We start from the raw sequence: 20847 nt of genomic DNA on the forward strand, positions 1-20847 counted from the left end.
TTTGACTTTATATGATACAAATACAATAAGCTAAAAACAGTTTATAAAATCAAGTGTCATCTTTATTAAAACTGAAATCTCATCAGGTGATAACATTTCTTCATCAATGAGGATTTTAGTGTGTTCGAGTTATGGTGCGTTCAAGTCCTGGAAAATTTGTATAAAAGATTTGGAAAGTCGTAATTATGTCATCAGCTGCATTAATTTCACTTTGGTCAAAGAAAAATGGTGATGTATCATATAAAATTCATATTTGTTTAGCTTCTAAAACATTATGAATGTTTTTCTTTTGTAAGCTGTTATCTGATTTATGAAGGCTCTTTAAATTAAAATAGTAATATATTTTCTATTGTCGTTTTACAAGACAATGGTATTTTAACTTAGTTTAATTGAAAACATATATAAAATTTAATTAATTTTAACAAAATTTCCATTAATAAAGATGCTGCATCCAATGCATCCTACAAATTTTCTCACTGACGACCCAACTCAGATCAAAGAAAGTTTTGAGTTTTCCACTCATAATTATAATTTTTGAGTGCAATCAACTAATAAATACAAACTCTTCAACATGACTTGAATGCACCATCAATACATGCATATAAAAGATTAAGACAAACAGAATAATGACATTGATTAATCAAAATGAATTAGGATAGTAAACAGTGTTGATTTTTACTTCAGACTCTTCGTATTGGTGTCTTCTGAAGCAGCTCTCGCTTTGCTTTGGGTTTTAGAGAAGCTTCCATCTGTGGCATCACTTTGGACATGGCGTTATGGATCCATGTGATGTACTTGGAGACTTGCGTGTAGACGCCATACTTGCCCTTCCGTGCACATCCTTCACCCCAGCTCACCACACCTGTGACGAACCATGTGTTTTGGTAGCGTGTCACATGCGGCCCACCGCTATCACCCTGACATGCATCTTTCTCTTCTTGGTCGTATCCGGCACAAAACATGCGGACGGAGATTTTAAATTTACTGGACTCAATACACTTGCTGCGGTCGACGTATGGCACCGTTAACTTCTGGAGCACAGTGGACTGAAGGCCACCCTCACGCACACGACCAAAACCACTCACCATGCCATCCTCCTGATTCATCAGTATGCGCTCAGCAAATTCGCGCTCTGGCAGGCAGGCAGGGATGATGAATTTGGTGAATTTGATGGGCTTGCTGAGCTTGATGAGAGCGATGTCATTGTGGTAGGTGTCAGCCATGTAGTTCTTGTGAATCAGAATCTCGTCTACATCGTGTGTGACCTCTCGACCCTCGTTTACCAGCGTGTCAAACTCACCTGATAGGAAACACACAAAGAGGAATATCTCATTTGTTTATCCTAGATAGATGTAAGGGTAGACTTTCACTGCATTCTGCATTATGTTTCTCCTGAGAAAAAAAGAACCCAGAAATATCAATAATACCTCTAGAGTTTGAGGAGAGATTAATTTATGGCTCTACACTTTTACTGGATAATGTTTTGTGACTCATTTGGGTCTTTCTTTCTTTCTTTCTTTTTCTTTATACATAGATAAATAAAAAACAACAACTTTGATTTCATATCATTGAGATGCTAATAGTAGTATTTAAAGGAGTCATGAACTGAGAAATCAAATTTCCTTTGATCTTTTGACACATAACAGGTCAATATACCATAAAAACATCCTGTAAGTTTCAGAACTCAAGACTTTCTAGTTAGTTTCACAGCTTTATCGAAACCAAGATGGAAAAACAATTAATTTTGGAATTTGTCAAAAATTTTGAAGTTTTAAGGACATGTTCATAAAAGTCGTACCTACAACCACGCGGGTGGAGAGTGACTGATTCATGCAATGAGCGGCTGACAAGACAAAGTACTCATTTAAGATGGTGCCACCACAGAAGCCAATGTTGTCTTCATTAATAAGAAGTGCCTAAGAGAAAGTTAGATGTCAAGGATAACATACACGAACTGGCATATTTCATATTTCTGAAAAATCAAGTAAACTTTCAAGCAAAAGAAGAATAAACCCAAGACGAACCCAATTATAAGTATCTACCTGCCATGGACATTCTCCAGGAAGACAGTCCACACCATTCACGATTCGCGTGTCCCCCCCAGATGATACAGGTAGAATTGGTTCCTCCTCTACTTGATTCACAATCTCCTGGTCAAAGAGGCCGAACATGCTGTTTGTCTCGTTGCTGGGAGGGTTTGTGAAATCTACGACAGGCTCAACGGTGGTCTCTATATGCATCTGCTTTTCATTCTCAGTGTTGTTTATGTGTACGTTGTATAAGATGCTTCTGGTCTTCTGAAGATGGACGGTGCCACATTTGAAAGGATCTAAAACATAATTTTTTTTTGAACTGAGGATAATTAGTGGATAAACATCTGTCCTACATCATAACATCATTTACCATTAGAAAGACAAGACTTCGCGTTAGAGTCCAACTGGTAGCCTTCAGCACATGAACAGGCGACGTTATTCTGCTTCACCTTGCAGAAATGATCACAGCCTCCATTTTTATTCTCACAGAGTGCAAGAATAGCTGCAACAAGAAACACCGGAGATAAACTCAACAGCATTAATGGTTTGATGGTCTGTTGTGTGATTACTGAACAACATTAGGGTCTTTACCAGTTTCACAATTGTAGCCCTTAAACCCTTGTTGACAGAAACAAGTGTATCCCCCGATCGTATCTTTACACTCGCCACCATTGTGACATGGGTGGGACAAACACGCATCTCCATCTGAAAAAACACACAAGCACTCATATCAAGACTGGCTTTACCATTAAAACAGAACTGAACCGAAGGTTTGTTACAGACTCACCAACATACACATGCCAGAACTCATCCTGTGATAAAACGGAAGAACACATCCATCAGATAAAATAAGCACACTAAAACATACTTATGCACTTTAATTTATTTGAATTGCATTTATTTATTAATTTTTACATTGGAGTAGACCTTAGTAAGCTTAGATAACATTTTGAATTTTACAGATGAAAATGAGGCTGTTAGGGATAGATTTGCAGTACTTATAATGGTACACGCTGTATAAAGGTCATAGATCATGTGACTTTCAAAACTGTTTTCAAGAGTGTTTTTCGGAAAATTACCCACATCACTAGCTATGTTTCCATCCAAAGTTGCAAATTAACTTATATGTGCAAAATTAAAATACTGTATAAAACATTTGCGAATAAAGCACTGTTTCCTTCCCATGTGTTCAAGGTAACAAAATAGTCACTTCCTAGGAAACTAGCACAAAGTATCAATAACAAAAATTAAAGTTGCTGTAACTGGTGAAGCACATGTTTTTTATTTCCTATATAAATTACGTTCTCCAGACAAAACACATTAATAAACTCTGTCATGTTCCCTTTTGAAAGTTCACTTCACGTTGTGTATGGGGGGCAACTCCTGTTTACCCTAGTACTGAAGCCTGATTTATTCAAGTATGTGTAGCTGCAAAAACCAATGGGGGAGTCGACCTCTATTTAAGTCTACTCAGAGCGTCATTTCATCAGAATCTTTTCCTTCAGCGATGAGACCATCTCTTCACTGACGTTATGCCAATGAAGAAGGAAAGCGCTCACCTGAAGAGGCCTGCTATCTTCCCCTGCAGCCATCCGGCAACCCCCGGAGCAAGAGCTAATTTCCAAAAGAGTATATTCTAATGTCATGTCATGAGTGCAGTTTTTGTAAGGACCTCTTGCGCCAGTCACGTGGGCAGCACCCATGTAGAGGCTGTGCTTGCAGGCTTTGCTCATGGATCACCTTCTTTGACAAAGGTGGTCCTCCCCGCTCTGCTCTCCGATTTCCTATCTTCCTGAAGAGAAAGAAACCACAGAACCCGGCAGATCTCATCCATTGGGCTCGAGTGAACTCACATCAACTCGGTGCCCATGTGCTTGGCTCTCCCTAAAACACCTCGTCTCGCAGTTGTGCTTCATACAGGATGCTCCTTGCATGCTCAGTATGTGTCGCAAAAAAACTACCGCTGTGATTACAGACCCACATACTTAAAAGAGCATTTCTCCTCTCGCAATAATCTCCATGTCCACACAGAGCAATCAGCCAGTAGTAAAAATAGAACCGCCTGCCACCCAGCTTATGGCTTAGAAAGCCATTCCCGGAATGTCAAGTAGGATTCTAAAAGTCGTAGAATGAGGGTACTCACTTCAGTTCACTGGCAGGCCACCTCACTTCAGAGGCTTTTCTGACTCCCACACAACTATTCATGACAGATGCCTCCAGTGTGGGGATGGGGAGTTTTGTATTGCCCATTTCACACTGCACATCGGAATCGGCAAATTACCAGAACATTGCCGGGGTTGAGGGACGAAAGCAAACACGTCCTGGGATTGATTCCAGCATTGAACCCGGGTCAGAGACCTAGTAACATTGCCGGGTTCAGTCCCAGAATGAGCACTGTGTGAACAAAGCCAGATCTAATGCCTTGTCATAGTGATGACTCACGTTATCGCACGACTCTTTTACCGGCTGTTTTGAAGCAAGATCAAGGTTCGCGACGAAAAAATATGTGCAAACTGTAATGAAGCAGAGATAAGTTAGTTCCTCACTTTCCACGCTGACGCTGAGATCGTTCACCAGCTTCAGTGAAAGTATAACGTGCCTAACGTTTTCGAATCGTACATTACACCTCACACCCTGATGTCATGTGTCGTTGCGGGACCTTTACGGGTTGTGTGTGAAAGCACGCACATATCCAGGGTAATCACTGACAGTGTAAAAAGTGCAAAATCTAGTGACCAGGGAACAATTGCCGGAACACTTTACCCATGTATTTGCTGGAAAGGCAGTGTGAAAGGGGTTTATGAGGGCAATCTGGTTTTGGCTCCTGGTCGATCCACAAGCAATGCCTACGCATCAGCTGCCTCAAAATGATGGTTGTTTGTCTGGCCCTAAACACCTTCCGGCCAGCCTTAAAGGGGCACCACATCCTGGTTGTTCGGACAACACGAAAGTGGTAGCCTATATCAATTGCCAAGGCACCCTCAGGTCACTTCCCCTTTACAGGATGACTTTTGGGCACATAGCAAACTCCTCTCACTAAAGAGGAACCAAGCCAAGAAGATACCTTCTCTCGAAAGCGCAGGGCAAAATTTAGCATCCCCAGCCAGAACTGTGGAGCTTCCAAGTCTAGCCAGCTCCCTGCGAGAGTTACCAATACCGTTTTAGAGGCTCGGGCTCCATCTACAAGATGTCCATACGCCCTCTGATGGTCAGTCTATGACTGGTGTTCAGCACGAAGGCATCGCAACATGATGTGAACATTCAAAAGGGAATGCTTCATCTACTAAGTTCAGTTCCTTGAGATAAGGGAATGATCATTGCATAACTTGTCATGCTGCATGAGAAACGATGACTGTCGCTTCAGTTGAGCGATTCTATTGATATGTCGCTCCGAGACGACTTATAAAGGGGTCTGTTCTGCCCATTCTGGTGGGCTAGAGTGTTATCTTGCATTTAGATCATGCAATACAGTTCTTGAGCTGATTATACCAAATCATTTTGATGACCAACTCTCTCTCAACCTTTGCTATGGTTAGTCCAATTATCCAATCACATGATCTGTTTCATCAAAGTCACATGAGTTCTTTGATGCACATCAAGGAATTTATTAGATAAATCTGTTTCCATCAGTTTATGCACAACTTCTTACTGGATACATTTTTTTAAACTAATTACTATTTTACTATAACTTTTTTTTTTCGGCATTTCAATCCACTTTATATATATCTCAAAATTAAAATAGGTGGATGGCAACAGCTAATGTCTGTGACCATTTTGACTGGTATTTGGGTCCTAAAGTAGTATATATATAATTTCCTTATTTTTTTCTATAAAATATAATACTGAATAAGCAAACCACTGACCGTCTTTTTACCATCCTCAAAGATTTCTCTGGCTTCCTCATAACTGCAGCGCTCCTCGACACACTCACGCTCCATGTTTCCCTTTTTCAACTCCTCGAACATGGTGTTGGCACGCCTGCGCCGGCTCAGGACCTGACTGGCATCTCGAGTGTGGAGGAAGACTAGAGAAAAACGACATCATCATTATCATCAAAGATTTCCTCTACCAGAGACTGATAGCAGCAGAAGAGCCGAGTGTTGAAAAATAAACCAAACCCATTAATACAGTTGAACTCAGTCTGACATCGATTAAACCATAAATAACAAACCTTTGGGTCAGAAACAAAGAACTCTGAGTCATTCTGAATCTGCAGTCTGTACATTTAAGACAACACTCACCTTCTGAGTTCACACATTGTATTACAAACAAGAAAAGAATATTCCAGAAGACCCAAGACATTGTCGTTTGTCAGCGTTCAGCTCTTTCACATTAGAAAATCGTTCAGAAAACAAACAGAAGGTCAATGAACTGAATGCTGGGAAAGAGAGAAACAGGAACAGGGGGAGGAGAAACTGACAAGAGGACAAAGTAAAAAGCACCAACATTTACTCAAATAAAGAGGCATATGTGACAATGTTTACACTCATGACACATGTGATATTACAGTTTAGAGCTCATTAAACTGCATGAAACCTCTTTGATGAAATCAAGAAGGTTCTCTACACAAACACAGAGATTTGAGAAGCACAGCCAAGCAGAAGCTTATCAGGGAATAAATTTGACTCAGTTTTCTTACACAAAACATTTGACGTCAGAAGATATTATTACAGTACAGAAGACAGAAGATGTGAGTGCAGTCCTCATGAAAACGTTTCAGTAATGTCAGTGATTCATAAAGTGTCTAATGGTAATGGGTTTACATTTATTTATTCACTAGATACTTTTATGCAAAATAACTAACTTACAAATTAAGAATACAACTGCCTCTTTGTCGGCAGTTTAATCATCTAAAGATTTTCTTTCCTATTTAAAATGAGTTGTTAATTTTCTTTTATTGTAATATCTGAACTTATTTGTCAGTGCAGAATTAAGCTGTTTTCTGTCAGACTTCCGCTTCATTAGCCATGGGAAATAACGAGACAAATAAAAAAGTGCAATAAATGGTCTACCTGTTTGTGCTAGAATAAAGTGTGTTTATAATTAAGACAACACATTTAAATGATATGGTAAGACACACCAGTTTGTAATATTAAGCACCAAAATGGGATGTTTTGTAATGCTTAAAATAGCTGGAAGCAGATTACACTGGTAGGCAGACACATTTCATTTACCAATGGCTGTGTGCACTCTTACAAGTTAAATAAGTTGGATATAGACTAATATAAAATACACAAAATGTGCAGAACATCTCACATCTGACCCTACACAGGGTCACGTCTGATGTATGATTAGACCAGAGCAACGTCTGCACAAGAAAATCAATAAGGTTTTAGTTAATGACTGCCTAACTCTCCTTCAAACATGCCTGAATGATCCCTAAAACCTAAACACATGAAGATCAGATGCATGTATGACAAAACCACACGTAAACAAACTCAGAGTGATGATTTTATTTCAAAGCTCATCACATTAACCTCTGGTAGAGACATTATTTGTGAGTGGATGGAAATCCACTGATATTCAGTGGCTCAGTGTTTGTTTTCTTAACCATCTCAAGCCATTTCAAAAAGTTGGCCACTTTGGTGTAAATCCCATAGTTCCCAGGCTGACTGCAGCCTTTACCCCATGACATGATGCCCGTCAGGAAGTACGTTCCCTCGTAGCGTGTGACGAGCGGACTGCCATCATGTCCTCTACAAGACTCTTGGCTGCCCTCAGTGTAACCCGCACAGAACATGTTTGCAGTGATGTTAACACCACTCTTCACTTCACACTGTGCTGTGGGAAACAGAGGTACAGCCAGCCGCTGTAGTGTGGCAGATGATGGGGTTTTTAGGCCTTTGGTCGGATATATGTTGTCCCCTGGAGTTCGCTTGCCCCATCCGCTAAGCATGTGGAAGCGGATGGCTGCAAGCTCGCTCTCTGCCAGATGTGGTGTGGGCAGGCAAACAGGCACAGTGTACACTGAACGCTTGGGCTGTTCATGGAGCTGTAGAAGGGCCAAGTCGCTATCCATTGACACAGGGTCATAGTTCTCATGGACAACCACACGAGTGACATTATACACCTCTTCCGAGCCATCCATAACATCCAGGTCATGATCACCTGAGAACAAACCAGCTTTACATTTTTACAACTGAAAATGTATTTGTTTCACTGTTATTTTCCTGTTTATTTCTGTAAAGTGCTTTGAAACAATGGTATTGTATTAAGAACTGGTTCTGAATTCCAATCCTCTGGACCCCCTTCTATGCACATTTTGCATGTCTCCCTTGTTAAACACATCTGATTAAGAACATCAGCTAATTAGAAAAGAGATCCATGAACTGAACTTAGTGTATCAGATAAGAGAAATAAAAAATGTGTAGAGCAGTAGGTCCACAGGACCGGAATTGAGAACCACTGGTATAAAACACAACAAAAATAAATGTGCCTTGACTTTACAACCCACAATGACAGAAACACTTTATATACCTGTAATAACCTTCAAACGATCCGTGTCTTTCTGATGAACACAGTGAGCAGCAGTTATGACCCAGTTATCATCCAGAAGAGCCGCTCCACACAGACTCTCACCATTATAATCTATCAACACCTGAGACAAATAATACACTCATCAATCATTCAGTAATTCATTGTCATGACACTGTGATGTGCTGTGCACGTTTACATTTACCTGCCAAGGACAATGACCTCTGGGACACTGAATTCCACCCACAAACTGTTTTTGGGAATAACTGTTGTTGTTCTGAAGTGGAACCTTTCCACATGGATATTCAACTGCAGATGTAACACAACATATTTCAAATAGAAATAGAATGTTTGGCAAGAGAAACGTTGAATGTTCCCAGGACAAATGATTGATTGTTGGAGTGCCTGCTGACATTTCTATACGACATTTTGAATACTTTGAAAGTTTGGAGAGATCTGAAAGTCTGTAAAGTTTTTGTCATTTTTATTCTTCACCTCATAAACACAGGACTTTTCCCACCTTCGGCAACACAAGACATCTCATCAGTTCCCAGAGCATATCCTGCGGTGCATCTGCATGCACGTCTGGGTCCGGAAGCATCACAGAACTGCTCACAGCCTCCATTCACATACTGACACTTAAGCATTTCCTCAAATCCTATTCAAAACAGCAACGTTATATGAACTGCTGCTTATTTCACACGTTTCATTATGTTCACTTACCCTTTTCACAGTATTTGCCCTCAAAGCTCTCCAGACACAGGCAGTAGTAGGTGTTGGCTAGATAGATGCATGTGCCATTGTTCTTGCATGGATTGGTCAAGCAGGGCTCCTTAGCTTATTTAAACATAATGACAAGCATAAAATCAAGCAAACACTTTTGACATGGAAACAACTACATTTTGAAAATGTTTTGAAGATACAGAAACTTTGACTCCAGGTCAATAAATGTTTTCATGTCAATACATGTTAGGTAGTACCTGTACCTGCAATGAAATCAAAACACTCTTATTTAAGAGTGTCACTGTTACAGTACCATATTTGCCATAGTCACTGTTACAATAAAAGCCAGTAAAAAAAACTGACATCAGAATCTGACTTTAAAGAGCTTTAGCATGTCGACAGACGAGAGCACTTTTAATAAACAGAATATAACTGTGTTGGTGTCATTAGCCTACAGTCAGTGGCTCCACGTTCTACAGAGGGGGACCCGCCTGCCCTTGGAATGTGCATCCAAGCACAGCACTGATTACATATTGTTCTAAGTGTGAAAGGGTTTTAATACTATATTAATTTAATATCGTCGCCACTGTCATTAAAACAGTAATAAGAAAAATACAATGTCATAAATACATATGACTATTGGGGTAACATTTAATTTGACACATAAACTCACCGGAGTAACTCAGCCAAAACTGTTTCTGCAAAAGAGAAACGGAACATATTCAACGTTTAAAAATAAAATATCAAATGAATAATAAGATTGAGAATGTCGTACCGCCTTCGTGTCATCCTCGAACACCTCACGCGCTTCCTCATAGTCGCAGATTTCTTCGAGGCACTCGCGCTCGAGATTCCCGCTCTTCAACTCCTCAAAGAAGCCGGAGTTTGCGCGCTTGGCGCGCTGCAGCATAGAGCTGGCGTCATCTTTATCAAGAAATACTGAAAACAACCAGAGCCAAAGATAGTTTGACACGCACATTATTTAGCAGGCTGTCAGCAGTGCTCTCAAGCGAGTTGGTTATAACAGGAGCATTTAAGTTTGTGTCGCGTAGCTCTAAGTTCTTATATTGTTTTGTCTTCTTACCGCCGCTTGATCCGTGAAATATCAGGACACACACCACCAGCACAACAGCACGAGTCTTCATGTTCACCCGTGGACGCGCGAGTGTTAAAAAGTTTTCTCAAACATTTAAAAGAAGGATAGGCGTTTGCAGTGAGGGGAGGAGTGAAATAAGCGCAGTCAAGACGGGTCCTGACCTCTCAAAGTAGAACAGACCCCTACGAGATCAAAGGTAACGTTAGATATCACGTTATTCACACCCCTTTGCCGTTACTGATGAACGTTATTATTGCCAGGCGTGACAAAATTAACGTTTTGTATTGTATAATGCACACTTGGCACCTAGTCTATAGTAAAACGAGCATTCAAAAGCGATTTTAATATCCCACGCTTTGAGAGCAACTCCATGATGCGCGGCGCACAAATTAACATATAGAGGATGTTATTGGTTTTGTAGCTGTCTATAGCTCTGCATCTTGCATGTGACATTAGAGGGTCAGTTAGAGTTAGTTGAAGCATTGAAAATACATTTTGGTCCAAAAATAAAAAAACGACTTTATTCAGCATTGTCTTCTCTTCCGGGTCTGTTGTGAGGGAGTTCACTGCAGTTTTGTGATATCCGGTTCGCGAACGAATCATTCGATGTAACCGAAGACATTTGGTTTGGAAGAGAAGACAATGCTGAGTCATAACTTTTGCTATTTTTGGACCAAAATGTATTTTCAATGCTTCAAAAAATTCTGACATTTTGATGTCACAAGGACTATTTTGATGATGTTTTTATTACCTTTCTAACCATGGACAGTATACCGTACATACATTTTCAATGGAGGGACAGAAAGCTCTCGGACTAAATCTAAAATATCTTAAACTGTGTTCTGAAGATGAACAGAGGTCTTACGAGTTTGGAACGACAAGAGGGGGAGTCATAAATGACATAATTTTCATTTTTGGGTGAACTATCCCTTTAAGTGTCAGCAATAATGATAATTAAACAACAAAAGATGAGGAGAAAAATCACTCCCTCTTGACAGAACGGCATTTGTAGATTTTTATTAGAATTTCTATAGTGTAAATTGTTCCAAATTGTTGTTGAATTTTTTAAATGGTAACGATTCACATATATATTTTTTAACTATTGAAAATAAATAACTTGCACTTAGGGCAAGTTATTTATTTTTCATTGGCTCAAGTTAAAGAGAATCATTACCCTAATTTTTTTTTTATTGGATGAATGAAACACTTTTTTCAGTGCACATTCACATCTATGCAAATAATAAATAAATTCAATCAATCAATCAATCACCTTTATTTATATAGTGCTTTAAACAAAATACATTGCGTCAAAGCACTGAACAACATTCATTAGGAAAACAGTGTGTGTCAATAATGCAAAATGATAGTTAAAGGCAGTTCATCATTGAATTCAGTTATGTCATCTCTGTTCAGTTAAATAGTGTCTGTTTTTATTTGCAATCAAGTCAATGGTATCGCTGTAGATGAAGTGACCCCAACTAAGCAAGCCAGAGGCGACAGCGGCAAGGAACCGAAACTCCATCGGTGACAGAATGGAGAAAAAAACCTTGGGAGAAACCAGGCTCAGTCGGGGGGCCAGTTCTCCTCTGACCAGACGAAACCAGTAGTTCAATTCCAGGCTGCAGCAAACTCAGATTGTGCAGAAAAATCATCTGTTTCCTGTAGGGCTGCACGTTTTCAAGTTTTTCATTAACCGTTAACCGAGGCCCTTAGCGGTTAATACTCGGTTAACCATAGTGTGCCATAGTAACCATAACCATAGTAATTTCCGGACATTGGCCGAAAAAAAAAAATCCGACAAAATGTAATCTCTCCGGTCAAATTGTCCTATTAAAACTGCCTAATAATGCCGCCCATTAACACAATCTAAATTTGAGAAGAAGCCTAGAATGTATAACAAGGAGACTCCGCGGCCGCCTCGCTAAGGCTATGACTATGAGTATGTTTGACAGGTACAATATTTGAAAATCGATAATTATTTATTTATTTACTTTAATTACATTTATATCTGAATTTATATCAACCCATAGACTTTCAAATATCAAAATGTCATGAATTAATATGTATTTGTGTACAAAATGACATATAAACATATTTTCCTATTATACTTTGCCTGGAAACGCTTCCAACAAGGCGTCGGTTCTATTTCTAGCATGCACGCGTCGAGCCGCGCCTGACCCGCGCGTCTCACGCAGGCAGTCTGCAAGCTCTAACCTGTTAACATGAGAGCCGAATTAAAAACAGACACGCAACGCAGCTGAGATGCTTTCGCCACGCATCCAGTGTGTCCTGACCGGCCTAATGATGCCCGGGTGTTGGCTGTTGATATTACAACAACAAGGTTTTACTTTAAGTATATCTAAGCACTGTATTGCAATACTTGCATTTTGCCCCGTCACTCTCAATTTTAAAGTGCTCCAACGCTGTACTTTTTTTTTGCCCGCTTCATAATGTTCATATTAGAAAAATGACTTCTTCTTGTGGACATTACAAATGTCTGGGAGCGCTCTGGCGGTCTCTGGTGGTGCAAAAATGTATTACAACTAAATTCAATGCACGCCATTGACGTAACTTAACCGAGCAAAATGTTTCACTCGGTTACGCAATTTTTAACGGTTAATCGGTTAACCGGTTAACCATGGACACCCCTAGTTTCCTGTGGTCTTGTCCTGGTGCTCCTCTGAGACAAGGTCTTTACAGGGGATCTGTATCTGGGGCTCTAGTTGTCCTGGTCTCCGCTGTCTTTCAGGGCAGTAGAGGTCCTTTCTAGGTGCTGATCCACCATCTGGTCTGGATACGTACTGGATCCGGGTTACTGCAGTGACCTTCTGATCTGGACACAGACTGGATCTGGTGGCCACGGTGACCTCGGAACAAGAGAGAAACAGACAAATATTAGCGTAGATGCCATTCTTCTAATGATGTAGAAAGTACGGTGTTATGTGTAGTGTTTCCGGTTCTGGTTTACCTAATTAATGCAGCCTAAAAATCCTTTAACGGATTTGGATATTAAAAGCATATTAGTATGTTATGTGTATGCCAGGTTAAAGAGATGGGTCTTTAATCTAGATTTAAACTGCAAGAGTGTGTCTGCCTCCCGAACAATGTTAGGTAGGTTATTCCAGAGTTTAGGCGCCAAATAGGAAAAGGATCTGCCGCCCGCAGTTGATTTTGATATTCTAGGTATTATCAAATTGCCTGAGTTTTGAGAACGTAGCGGACGTAGAGGAGTATAATGTAAAAGGAGCTCATTCAAATACTGAGGTGCTAAACCATTCAGGGCTTTATAAGTAATAAGCAATATTTTAAAATCTATACGATGTTTGATAGGGAGCCAGTGCAGTGTGGACAGGACCGGGCTAATATGGTCATACTTCCTGGTTCTAGTAAGAACTCTTGCTGCTGCATTTTGGACTAGCTGTAGTTTGTTTACCAAGCGTGCAGAACAACCACCCAATAAAGCATTACAATAGTCTAACCTTGAAGTCATAAATGCATGGATTAACATTTCTGCATTTGACATTGAGAGCATAGGCCCTAATTTAGATATATTTTTGAGATGGAAAAATGCAGTTTTACAAATGCTAGAAACGTGGCTTTCTGAGGAAAGATTGCGATCAAGTAGCACACCTAGGTTCCTAACTGATGACGAAGAATTGACAGAGCAACCATCAAGTCTTAGACAGTGTTCTAGGTTATTACAAGCAGAGTTTTTAGGCCCTATGATTAACACCTCTGTTTTTTCTGAATTTAGCAGTAAGAAATTACTCGTCATCCAGTTTTTTATATCGACTATGCATTCCATTAGTTTTTCAAATTGGTGTGTTTCACCGGGCTGCGAGGAAATATAGAGCTGCGTATCATCAGCATAACAGTGAAAGCTAACACCATGTTTCCTGATGATATCTCCCAAGGGTAACATATAAAGCGTGAAGAGTAGCGGCCCTAGTACTGAGCCTTGAGGTACTCCATACTGCACTTGTGATCGATATGATACATCTTCATTCACTGCTACGAACTGATGGCGGTCATATAAGTACCATTTAAACCATGCTAATGCACTTCCACTGATGCCAACAAAGTGTTCAAGTCTATGCAAAAGAATGTTGTGGTCAGTTGTGTCAAATGCAACACTAAGATCCAATAAAACTAATAGAGAGATACACCCACGATCAGATGATAAGAGCAGATCATTTGTAACTCTAAGGAGAGCAATTTCAGTACTATGATACGGTCTAAATCCTGACTGGAAATCCTCACATATACCATTTTTCTCTAAGAAGGAATATAATTGTGAGGATACCACCTTTTCTAGTATCTTGGACAGAAAAGGGATGTCCAGATACTAGATTAAAATTACTAATATTAAGAAAGAGTACATATTTCTTCATTGATCAATCACTTGATTCTGCTCTCATAATGCAACAGATTTATGCATTTAATTTTAAAATGAACAAAATGTTCTTATACCCACAGAATCCCCTAGACTAGAGGAACCAATGTACACCCATCCCAGTCTCACAAAATCCTGTGGGGACACTGGGAATGAGGAAACACTTTAGTAATGGCTGTCTTAATGTTTGTGTGTATGCCAGTCCACACCGTACTATTTGCGTGTGGACCATGTACGGCACTAAATACATTTCTCCAGTAAAGCATAATGATTGGGTGGGGGTGGGGGTGGGGGTGGGGGGGGGGTTAGCATGACCAACATGAACATGAGCGAAATATGCATGGGAAACATTTCTGCCATAATGCAAAACTTATTTCATAGATTCCTATTTGAATCTGAATTTCATCTAAAAAAATTTGTAGAGCAGGAGTATACAGTTGCACCATTAAACACAAGAATATAAACCAAATAAGCATATATCAATTAATACGGAATTATTTATTTGTTAATGAGTAAATGATGGATAAAAATATCAGACATAAATAGAGGATTTGATGTGCTTTGACACTTCATTGTGTTGCAGCTGTAGAATTGGCCGTTAGTTCATAGATCCATTGATTGCAGTTAGTTTGAGACATGTGTGTAGATGCCATAGGATCCCAGGCGGGCACAGCCTTTCCCCCAGTTCACAATAGCAGGAAGGTGGTGTCCCAGTAACGGGTGACCACCGGCCCACCGCTGTCACCTTTAAATGAGTCCTGCTTACCCTCGATGTAACCGGCACAGAACATGTTGCTGGTGAGTGTCACGTTGCCCTCCTGCATGCGGGTGGGGGGCATTGTTGCAGTAAGCGTGATGTAGGCCTGTCATCGATGTGTTTGCTCCAACCACTCACCGTGTGCTTGTTAACGGCCCGCAGCTCGTGCTCAGCCATGTCTCGCAGTGGCAAACAAACATGAACAGCATAGGCACTATAGACGATGGGCTTGCGAAGATACAGTAGGGCAATGTCATTGTCTGAAGTCTCAGAGACGTAGCCAGCGTGCATGAGTATCTGTTCCACCTGGATGACCTGTGCCTTCATGCACCTCAATATCGTTAATCCATATGGACCAGGTAACCACCGGCGTCGCCAGGGGGGGTCTTGGGGGGTCTCAAGACCCTGCCAAAAAATGCCTTGACCCCCCATTTGACCCCCCAGCCTCTTCCTGATTAAAAAATATATATATTCGGGATAAAGATCCAAAAATGTTTCTCTTCAAACTACGCAGAACAATAATAAATAACAATTATTTCGACATTTATTCATACACTGAACCGAGAACCGTTTCTGTCGGACGCGTCCGATTCGAGAACCGATGAGCTGATGATAACTGCGCATGCGTGATTCAGCGCGAAGCAGACTGACACAGAGCGCATCTGAACCGAACTGATTCTTTTGGTGATTGATTCTGAACTGATTCTTTGCTAATGTTATAAGCGCGGGTAAACCAAAGGCTTGAATGAAGGGATATCATCGCCAATGACGGCATTACATCGAGCGCAAAAGAACCGGTGAACCATTTTTTTTTCAGCTGGTTTATTTGATCGAATTGTCCGAAAGAACCGGTTCACTTGAGCACCTGCTCCTTTGCCCCTTAAGTGCCCTTTTGTCAAAGCAAAATTTCCTCAATTTTTTTTTTGTAATAACATAAACTTTTGTGAATGCCTGCCCACCTTCCAATCATAATACTAGTACAATTTATTAATAATAATTTAGCCGTAAATAAAATGACCAACATGATGACCGTTCACCTGACTACGACCTCATCCAGCCGGGAAGATTCCTCATGCTGCACGCGCATTTTTTAATTGCTAGAGGATATTTTCAACATCGTGGCAGCTGGTAAGTGGTGTTTCATTCTCAGCGAAGTGATTTTGGTGTTTATTTACTTATTATTATTTTACAAGAACGATGTGATGTGAGAACGTGCAGATACGTTGTTTATATTGCTGTGTGTAGCCTGTAGTGTAGAAGTAACACTGGCGTGCTGTTTGAGGGAGAAAAGTTTCACAGGCATCGAGGGGTCTGGTCTTTTTTATGTTATTTGAATAAACTTTTATTATATTACAGTACTTATTTATTTTTAACACGTAAAAATAATTATCACAACACTGGTAAGGCTTATTCAGATTTTCTCATTCTCTGAATTATCATTATAAAAATAAAAACAATTCAGAAATGAATTAAAATATAATTATATTTTAAATGTGATGCAAATATTTTTTTTTCTACAAAAGCAACAGTGTTTACAACAGCAAGACCACTTTAGCCTGTAAACTCAATAATATCTATCTGGAAATAAATTTAAAAATATCAATGTCAATAAAAATGCATAATATACCTGACATGAAAGTGCAGTGTGAAGGATATGAATAACAAATGTAGCCTGTCATTTGTTTACATTGCAAAGGTGTTTTTGTTGTTTAGTAGCAGAAATATGCAGTTATTAGCCATGTCCACTGTATTTTTTGTTGGTTTTCATGAGACCCCCCTTGAAAAGACCAGGACCCCCCCATTGCCCCCCCAATCAAAATTGTCTGGAGCCGCCACTGCAGGTAACAGGCAGGTGATTCTCAGATTAATTGCAAAGTTTAACCATCATACAATGAAGGTTCATCTTTTGCATGTGTTTTAGGTCCTGTCGGTTTAAACATTTAAGTGATATTAATCCACTTGAGCAAGAAAAGATGCAAAATGGAGCTCAGTTATGAACATGTGCTGTTTTCTGTGCTCACACTCAGAGCCAAGCAGATGCACATGAACAACAAATTCTTTACTCCGTCTGTTTGTGCCTGAGATGACACTTACGAACAAAATTATGTCAGAATGCAAGATTTATTAGATTTAATTTATACAGTGCAGAATCGGTTCTCAATTTGCACATCTGTAACTGTTTTTGCTGCTATTGTTATCATGTAGTTGCATTCAATTTGCACGTTATTGCACTATTTGTTGAACATAAGTTAATACCGTACATTTGCACATATAGATATCATGTACATAATCTATATTTATATCTATATATATAGATATACATAGTCTATATTTTCTATTTTCATAAGTCTATATTCCCACTACTGCAGCATAGTTTTATTATTATGTTTCTTACATTGTATGTATGTATGTGTGTGTGTATAGTTTGTGTATGTGTGTGTATAGTTTTTGCACTTGGCATATATTGTGGACAGCAAAATAAGAATCTTATTGCTCAAGGAAACTTGTTTTCCTCACCTGGTACAGTATGCCAATAAACTTGAATATGCAGAGTTATTTTAAATGAATTGTTACAGTACTGTACCTGAATTGAATACTCTTAGACTTACCTGGAAAATATAAAGCACTGTTTAATCATTTGTATTTTTGTTTTATTATATTTGTCCATGATTTTAATTTGTTTGTTATTTTCTATGCTGATTTAGTCACCTACAAAATCCCCCTTATCATTTGTTATTTTTCAAATAGAGCTATTTAAGTAATATGGTGATTTTCATTATTATTATTTTTTACATTTTAATATTGCAGTAGATATTAAATATACTGCAATATATATTGCAGAACAACAACAAAAATCACAATGTCTGAGTTTTTTTTCCCAATGTCATGAAGCCCTAATTTGGTTACAATTTATTTTGATAGTCCAATTTAGACATGCTACTTATTACAATTAACTAACTGTCAACTAACTCTCATCAGAGTATTAGACCATTAGGTTATGGTTAATGCTAGTAGAATAAGCTGATGCACTTGCAGAGTTACAAAAAGTTAGTAGAACTTCTAAAGTAGACTATCAAAATTATTACAAGTATTACAATGAATTCTGTTCACATTAAATTTGGCACACCTTGAAGCTGCAGTTGTTGTGATCTCATGTTGTTTGCATATGTGAGAAACCAGGTGGGTTTGTAGATCACAACTCCACAGAAACCCTTCTGACCATACTTCAACAACAACTGTCCATCAACACACACACCCACACACACACCCACACACACACACAGATAATTGACAGTAAAGTCCAGAATAACCCGGGAACATGGATTCTGTGATGGTGACTGCTAATACCTGCCAGGGACAGTGTCCTTTAGGACATTCGGCTCCACCAACGATATAAGATCTAACATCAACCTGAGGGTTCGTAGCAGCACCTCCACCCTGAAGAAGAGGAACCTTCCGACATGGAAAAGCCTCTATAACAGAGAGCTGGAATCACTTAGCATACAGAATAAAAGCCGAAGACATTATCTGAATACATTACGAATGGTAAACAGAAATTTTGCCTATATTAATGTTGAATTACTGTGACTAGCTAGCTTTCACCAATTGTCAGGCAGCTCTGACCATTTGACTCTAAGAAATAGCCATCAACACAGGAAAGGTTATGCTGACCATCCTCCTCCATGCAGAAGTGCTCACACTGACCGTTATCATCCAAGCAGGAGTCAGGAATGTCTTTAATCGTTGAGGAGTAAAAGCCAAGAATGTTCTTGATCCTTTGTTCTTTAATTAAATGACCTGGTTATCATGATACTCTTTCTGAATGTTAAACTTTGTTCATGGTAGACACTACTTTGAAAAATTTAATTAATAAAAAAATAAATATAGCTGAAATTACTAAATTGCAGTACTATTTTGTGTAAAGCTCCAGAAATGCTGCATTTGCACTGATGCTCTTACCCTGCTCACAGTTGCGTCCGCTGAAGCCGGGCACAACAGACACATAGGATTCTGCGTTCTAGGTTCTGCAGAGCCCGTTATTCTCACATGGATTTGATTCGCAGTGATCTTTAACTGCGTACAAACACAAAGATTCATCTTAAACAATGCAGAATGAAGGACAACGTCATGAAGATGTTGCTTTTTCAAAAACAATTTCAAAATCTCACCATCGTAGTCTCTTCCAGAACTCATTCTGTATGGAGACATTAGTTAGACGTCTGACATAACTAGTTGCTTGTATTACCTTAATAAAATATTTGTGCTGTCAAATCGATCACCATTAATTGCATCCAAAATAAAGGTTTGTTTACATAATGTGTGTGTGTTATGCATATCTATAAATAAATACACACACACACACATTCATGAATATATATATGTATATATATATATATATATATATATATATACACACACACACACACACATATATATATATATATATATATACACTAACATATATACAAACTTTTATTTTGGATGTGATTAATTGTGATTAATCGGTTTGACAGCACAATAAAATACAAAGACTTTTGTTATGGATTTCATGTCGATATACGAAACGGTTCTCATTTAGCGCGCAGTTTAAGGTCAAGTTTACCACTGCATTCAAACAGAGAATGATGTCTAGTTTTCTAGACATCATTTACTATATATCAGACCTAGTACAATACTGTCAGTCACTGAATGTGTGTTTTTCACATGTAATACTGACTGTACTGTAGCTTCTGTGTGTTCAAACACCTTCCGCACCTCCTCATATGAACATTCCTCCTCAAAACACTCCCTTTCCAGATTACCCATCTTCAGCTCTTCAAACCAGCCAGAGTTTGCCCGTTTGGTGCAGAAACAAAAACCCCATGAGCCTTGTCCTTCCCCATGAATACTGATAACAACATACTTGGGGCATTACAGCCAAACTTATTTCCCTATTATAAAGACAAAGCCTTTCAATGTAAAAAAAAAAAAGGAATGGCAGATATTTAGGCCAAAAAGGAGAATGATAAAAATCATTTAATAACAAAGATAAAAGATTGACAAATAGTCAAATTTAACAGGAGCATTCAAGAAATTGAATGAACAAATATAAAAATAAAACACTAAATAAACTGATTCCTAAAGCAACTGTATTAAATTTCTTCAGTCAGGAGCAGTGAGTGATTTTTCTCTGTTTGTCTCTTTTGTTTTATTAAAGTTAAAGGAATAGTTCACTCAATTAAAAAAATTATGTTGTGTTTTATTTTTTTACCACCATCTACTCACTCAAAAGTGGTTTTAAACTTGAATGAGTTTCTTTCTTATTCTTTCTTCATAAATGCTATTTTGAGGAATGTGGAAAACCAAACAGTTGCTGGTCCACAGTGATTCC

At 39.0% G+C, this 20847-nt stretch overlaps 2 protein-coding genes and 2 pseudogenes across 2 annotated transcripts; all 4 read right to left on the bottom strand.

Moving 5' to 3' along the window:
* Window positions 1-35: 35 nt before the first annotated feature.
* Window positions 36-6425, bottom strand: f10 (coagulation factor X). The gene is made up of 8 exons (XM_026255565.1): window positions 6275-6425; window positions 5897-6057; window positions 2821-2845; window positions 2625-2738; window positions 2404-2535; window positions 2043-2329; window positions 1799-1916; window positions 36-1300 (listed from the first exon to the last, which is right to left on the bottom strand). Exons 1-8 carry the CDS (start codon window positions 6333-6335, stop codon window positions 681-683), a joined length of 1518 nt encoding a protein of 505 aa, XP_026111350.1. The 5' UTR covers window positions 6336-6425; the 3' UTR covers window positions 36-680.
* A 1045-nt stretch (window positions 6426-7470) lies between these two features.
* On the bottom strand, window positions 7471-10473 carry f7i (coagulation factor VIIi). Its single transcript, XM_026255576.1, has 8 exons — window positions 10315-10473; window positions 10006-10169; window positions 9904-9928; window positions 9231-9344; window positions 9028-9165; window positions 8713-8816; window positions 8511-8631; window positions 7471-8141 (listed from the first exon to the last, which is right to left on the bottom strand). The coding sequence occupies exons 1-8, from the start codon at window positions 10373-10375 to the stop codon at window positions 7525-7527; spliced, it is 1344 nt and encodes a 447-aa protein (XP_026111361.1). The 5' UTR covers window positions 10376-10473; the 3' UTR covers window positions 7471-7524.
* A 4547-nt stretch (window positions 10474-15020) lies between these two features.
* On the bottom strand, window positions 15021-15900 carry LOC113087631 (coagulation factor X-like; annotated as a pseudogene).
* A 2462-nt stretch (window positions 15901-18362) lies between these two features.
* On the bottom strand, window positions 18363-20359 carry LOC113087746 (coagulation factor X-like; annotated as a pseudogene).
* Window positions 20360-20847: the final 488 nt, after the last annotated feature.

Source organism: Carassius auratus, chromosome 1, assembly GCF_003368295.1.
Source record: "Carassius auratus strain Wakin chromosome 1, ASM336829v1, whole genome shotgun sequence".
NCBI lineage: Eukaryota > Metazoa > Chordata > Actinopteri > Cypriniformes > Cyprinidae > Carassius > Carassius auratus.